Source organism: Zonotrichia leucophrys, chromosome 15 (genome assembly GCF_028769735.1).
Source record: "Zonotrichia leucophrys gambelii isolate GWCS_2022_RI chromosome 15, RI_Zleu_2.0, whole genome shotgun sequence".
NCBI classification, from domain to species: Eukaryota; Metazoa; Chordata; class Aves; order Passeriformes; family Passerellidae; genus Zonotrichia; species Zonotrichia leucophrys.
In genome coordinates, this window is record NC_088185.1 from 11,423,041 (window position 1) to 11,429,040 (window position 6,000).

Genomic DNA, 6,000 nt, shown 5'->3' on the forward strand with positions numbered 1-6,000 from the left:
ATAACAGCCTCATGAGTGTGAAAAACGCCAATCAGTTGTTTTTAAAATTTTAAAAGTGTCCTAGTAATAAAATGGTTATATAAAAATAGTAATACAATTAGAGTAATAATAATTTGGACAATTTGAATTAGGACAATATGAGACAACAAATACAAAGAGTTACAGACCGTCCGGGTACCTTTTCTGGGCAGCACGAGCCCGAAAAAGGACCCACGTTAACAGAGGGTTAATCCTTAAAAGCAACGGCCTGTTACATATTCATACACCTCATCCATGATGCATAAATTCCATTTAAACACAGGATTCTGTCTGGTCATCATCAACGTCTTCGTTCTAATCCTAACAGCACCTTCGAGGTGGGAAGAAGTTCATTTCTTCTGATAAGAGAGCAATAAATTCTATTTCTCTGAAAGATTCAGGTGCCTGGGGCTGCTATCTCGCTGCAAGTCCTTTCTTTAAAAAAAGTATCCTACATAGCGTCTTTTCTATTTTAACAATTTTTATAACCTAAAACTATATTTAACACAGCACTTAAGAGAGTTATTACAGCATTACTTTCTAAAACAACACATATAATATTAATTTTAATATTTGCCAAAAGCCAACCATAAAATACATGCGTTTTTCACACGGGGACGTGCCTCAATGTGCTGAGTGGCTGCCCTGGGTTTCTCTGGCAGGCAATCAGGAACATGACATCGGAGCTGTTTGCGGACAATCTGCGGAGGAAGATCACGGACACCTCGCACCCCGTGGGCTACTACGAGCCCGTGTACTACACTGGAGACAATGCCGGTACATCCCACGTCTCCATTGTGGCTGACGATGGCAGTGCTGTGTCCGCCACCAGCACCATCAACCAATAGTAGGAGCTCAGACATTCCTTCCCTGTAGGCTTTGCCACCTTCCTAGCGCTGGTTCTGGGTGTCGAACACCTCTGAGTGTCACCTCTGGGGCGGGCTATGGGGCAGCACTGCTGGGGATGGGCACTTCTGCTGAGCTCAACACTGAGGCCTCTCTCAGTGCTTGTGTCCTCTCTCTTGTTGAACTCCACCACAACGTTGGCTGCATCTGGATCTTCTCATAAGCGCAGCTATTGCTGCTGGTTCTTGTCGAAGTGAAGGGAGAGACCCATCCTAGTTTGATCAGCATCTGACTCCGATTTATTCATCAACTAGCCACTTTTTATAACAGTGTTAATTCACTTCATGCATATTGCAAAATCTGAGCTCCCGATAGGCTGTAGAGAAAACTTCAGCTCCTCCTTTTGTTTACAATACCTGAAGTTAGTTTACTGAAACCAAGATCAGTGTTCTCACCATGATATGAAAAGTTCTCAAAACCTTCATATCTGTTCCCAGACTGGCCATCTGTTCCCAGTAACAGTCAAGGACAGAACGGTCTGAGAATCTTGTTGTTTATATAAAAGGTAGCTGAGAACCTTAATTATTTACAGAATCAAGCCTGGGAAAGGCTGCTTTACAGCAGGCTTCTATCTTTCCCTCAGCTGAATACCTTCATGGCCTCTTTCTTTAAGCCATGCTTGAACCAGGCTCTCCACAGGTTCTGATTTCCCAGGCTTTTGGAAGGAATTTGAGCTAATGCAGCTGGCCTGGGAGCTCAGTGTTTGGCTGTGAGTGCTGTCAGAAAGAGCTGTGTTCACACATATGGCCTGGAGCCAGGGTGTGAAGCTTATTTTTATCCATAGAAAATGTCTCCAGCTTGACACATCTAAGCAAAGCCCCAGTCACTCCCAAATGTGCTGCCTCTGAATGGAGGGCAGTGCTGCCCACCTGGAAGGGGCAGGGGTTGTCCTGAGGTGCTGTGCTGGTTTTCCCCATGGGATCCTCTCAGGGGAGGTGCAGGAAGGGCTCTGGGCTGCCTTTCCTTTGTGTGAAGCTGTGTACTCACAGTATTAACTGCTTCCTTCCCCCTAGGGGTGACAGAATGTCCTTTACAATGGGAGCATTTCTCCAGTCAAATCCCAGGTTTCACATTGCAGTAAATTCAGCTGAAGCTCTGCCTGGATTTGCTGTGGGTTTGACCTGACTTTGACAATTTGTTTTCTCCAGCTTTGGCTCTGATGTACGATCCAACGTGAGTGGAATCATATTTAATGATGAAATGGATGACTTCAGCTCACCTTACATCATCAATGGATTTGGGATCCCTCCTTCTCCAGCAAATTTCATAGCTCCAGGTAGCTCTAAACTGCATTTCTGACCCAACCTTTTGGCTGCATCGTGCATGCTCACACTGCAGCATCTGTGCCATGGGACCTGCAGGGGACAGGGGTGGGAGAGAGTCAGGAAGGAGATGAGTGCAGGGGATGGTGGGATCCCCAAGGGCTGAGCAGGACATGAGCTGAGTCAGGCAGGTGAATACTGAGCCTCTGGGCTTAGATGTGGAGCAAGAGCTGGAAATTGTGAGCTGCAGGTAGAAAGCTGAGCCTCTGTGTTGCCTCTGTGTCCCCACCAGGTAAACAGCCCATGTCCTCTATGTGCCCCTCCATTTTGGTGGATAAAATGAAACAGGTGAGGATGGTGGTCGGTGCTTCAGGAGGAACAAAAATAACGACAGCAACAGCACTGGTACGTGAGGGTGTGGGCAAGTGGGGCAAAATGGGAGAGGCAGCATTTGGGGGGACTCCCATCTGCACCTGTGACAGGATCATGGCTGTGGCTCCCTGCTGGGGCCAGGGGCTTGAGAAGGAGGTTCCTGCCTGGCATTCTGAGGGCCAGACCTCCAACACCAACTCCTGCCAGGGCTACAAAAGGTCTATTGAACTGCCCCCTTTAGTGACTCCAGTGCCTCCTTTAGTGATGTTTTCTCTGTCAAGTTGTTCTTACCACTTGCACAAGATTTGCTTCGAGTTCTGTTCTCTGCATCTCCATCTCCCTATTTACCTAGTTTAGAGTTGTTCCCATCCAACATCCCAAACTTTGGATCAAAGTCCTACAGAGAAACTAAGTAAGAACTCAGCTCAGGCACCGTGTCAGGCCTGACAGGCAGGGCCTCTGTGAGCTGCTGTGGCAGCAGCACCAGGCTGGATCTGGCCTTTTTGGCTGAGGTAGAGGAGAAATCTGTAAAAACCACTACAAACAATTTCCTAAGCCCTGGACTCTGAGTGTTCTCACCTCCCAGCAGCTCCAGCCTGCAGTTCAATGAGCCAGGCCCAGGGGAACTGTTTGTACAATAGCTGGAAGCTGTAGGTGTGTTTGCTGAGGTGACTGCTGTGTGCTTGGCTCCAGCACCATAAACCCAGCCACCATGGCTCAGGGATCTGATCCTTTTGCTGTGTTCATTTTAGTCACTCATGGTTTCTTTGTGTGGGAATCCTCCTGAGCATATACAAGCTGCAATGCACCTGTTTTTGCTTGGCCAAGAGAAGGACCACTGAAAGCCACATAACCCAGAAATGGTGCCTTTGGTGTGCCCTGTGAGCATCCTTGAGGCACCTCTGCCTGTCAGACTTCTCTGAACACAGTAATTAACATTGAGGCTTTTTGCTTCTCACAGACAATCATGAATTCCCTCTGGTTTGGTTATGATGTGAAGAACGCAGTGGAGGAGCCCAGGATTCACGATCAGCTGTTTCCCAACATCACAGAGCTGGAGCTGCAAATAGAGGAGGTTGGTGTCACCAAGCCATACATGAACCTGTATGAGCTGGGCCCCTGGTGCTGGGAGGGCAAGCACTGTGGAAAACCATCAGGTTTGGCCAAATGTTCCCAGGTGAGCAGCAGTAAAGCTGGTACAGGTCTGGTGCTGGGTCACAATGAGCTGTGCAAAGTGCACCTTCAGTCTCAGTCACACAGGTGTGAAAGCAGTGCATTGAAGAGTGCCTGAAACTGAGCATCTGCTTGCAGTGATGTTTGGTACTAAGGACTTGCAAAACAGCAAACCACATCAGGGCCCAGACCATCCAGCAGTCTCAATCCAGTCAGTCTCAGGGAGCTCTTGTCCTGCTGTGTAACCTCGTGATGAATCTGGAAGGCCCAGAGGGACCTGGGAACAGGCTTGAAAATAATTCACAGTAGAGATGTCAGCACAGCACTGCCAGCTGGAGAGCTGATGGCAAGGTCTGCCTTGCTCCCCAGACCCCTCACCTGAGCTGGCAGCTTCATTCACCCGAGCACCTGCACATCCCCAGAGGCCTGAGGCAGGCACAGGCTTTGGACATCTCTCATGCCTCTGTATCTGCCTCTTTGTACCTATCTCATACCTCTGTGCCTCTCTATTTGGGAAAACAGTCCTACATAATGCAGTTTTCTTATCAAACTCTGCAGAAGTTCCTCTGTTAACAAGCTTCTTATGAAGGTAAGGGCTGAGGTATCTGCAGCACTGGGGAGGATGCCCTGCGCTCTACAAGTCCTGTGTTCTCCAGCACTGCCAGACAGGATCCATCAGTCCTGTTAGTGTGTGAATATCTGTGACCAAGAATAGTGTTGGTAACCCACACTGAGCACCACACATATCAAATTCTGAATTCCACTCATTCAAAAGTAGGGCAGCCCAGAAGGCAAAGGGAAGAGGAGGAACAACACCGCCCTGTGCAACACAGGTCCTGAGCACCTGGCTGGTTGTGGGGGATGCAGGGTGCAGGATGCAGCAGGTGCAGTTTGCTCACACAGCTGTGCATTGCAGGGCATTAAGCAGGTGCAGTTTGTTCACCCAGCTGTGCATTGCAGGATGCAGCAGGTGCGGTGTCCCTTTGTGCTCATGCAGCTGTGCATTGCAGGTGCAGTTTCCTGCAGGTGCAGTTTCCCTTTGTGCTCACAGAGCTGTGCATTGCAGGCTGCAGCAGGTGCATTCATTGCAGGGTGCAGCAGGTGCATTTCCCCGTGTGCTGACCCAGCTGTGCATTTCAGGGTGCAGCAGGTGCATTTCCCCGTGTGCTGACCCCGCTGTGCATTGCAGGGTGCAGCAGGTGCATTGCAGGGTGCAGCAGGTGCATTTCCCCGTGTGCTGTGCATTTCAGGGTGCAGCAGGTGCAGTTTGCTCACCCAGCTGTGCATTGCAGGGTGCAGCAGGTGCAGTTTTCTCACCCAGCTGTGCATTTCAGGGTGCAGCAGGTGCATTTCCCCGTGTGCTGACCCCGCTGTGCATTGCAGGCTGCAGCAGGTGCAGTTTTCTCACCCAGCTGTGCATTGCAGGGTGCAGCAGGTGCATTTCCCCGTGTGCTGACCCCGCTGTCGTTGCAGGGCATCGAGCAGCAGCTGAGGCAGAGGAGGCACGACACGGAGCGGACCAGCAGCGGCGCGGTTGTCCAGGCCATCGTGCGCACCGAGCGCGGCTGGGCCGCCGCCTCCGACTCGCGCAAAGGCGGATTCCCTGCGGGCTACTGACCTGCTCAGCTCCTGCTCTAGTGACACCAAGGTGTGTTTGGGGGGAAGATTCTTTAGATCTGCAACTCAGGGACTTCTCACAGGAAAGAGAACGCATTTACCTGTGATTCTGTTGATGGAACTGGGACAGTTCTCTACAGCCATGACCGAAGTGCCTCATGCCACAGCCGTCTGCTAGGACAGGCGCGTCCACCAGGACGTGCAGTGCTTACTTGAAGAGTCTGTTCTGCCTCGAAGAGTTTGTTCCCTGCCTCCTCTCCATCCCACGAAGACAGATTGGGTGCCCAGTTGCTCACTCAAGCTGCAGGAAGCGTTTCCCCTGCACGGTGTCCCTGTCACTGCTAGAGAAGATATTTGTTTCCTGTTGAGTAGGTGGGAGTTACAGGACTCTGGGGCTGGGTTTTCTAAATTACAAACTAATAGGTCTGTGCCATAGCAGGAAGCCCAGCTCTAGACTGGGATAAGCCAAACTCACCGCTCTGTTAACAAAAGATGTTTCTGCATTTTCACCTGGTTGATTTTTGGAGATGAGGGGGGAAATGGGAAAATGGCTTCAAACTTTTTTATATTTCTGTTGAGAAGGTCTAAAGGGAAGATGCTACCTGTAAAACTCTGAGCACAACTAAAATAAATAAATACGGAGTCACACGTT

The 6,000-nt window shown here is 49.9% G+C and overlaps 1 protein-coding gene across 11 annotated transcripts in view; it reads left to right on the top strand.

The window, feature by feature from the left end:
* GGT1 (gamma-glutamyltransferase 1) overlaps window positions 1-6,000 on the top strand; it is a 58,029-nt gene extending 52,029 nt beyond the window's left edge. For all 11 annotated transcript variants that reach the window (XM_064726754.1, XM_064726750.1, XM_064726745.1 and 8 more), the window contains 5 exons: window positions 681-865; window positions 2,073-2,200; window positions 2,479-2,591; window positions 3,520-3,633; window positions 5,205-6,000. In XM_064726754.1, coding sequence (XP_064582824.1) covers window positions 681-865; window positions 2,073-2,200; window positions 2,479-2,591; window positions 3,520-3,633; window positions 5,205-5,348 — 684 coding nt within the window. In that variant the 3' untranslated portion in view covers window positions 5,349-6,000. The remainder of the gene's footprint in view (window positions 1-680; window positions 866-2,072; window positions 2,201-2,478; window positions 2,592-3,519; window positions 3,634-5,204) is intronic.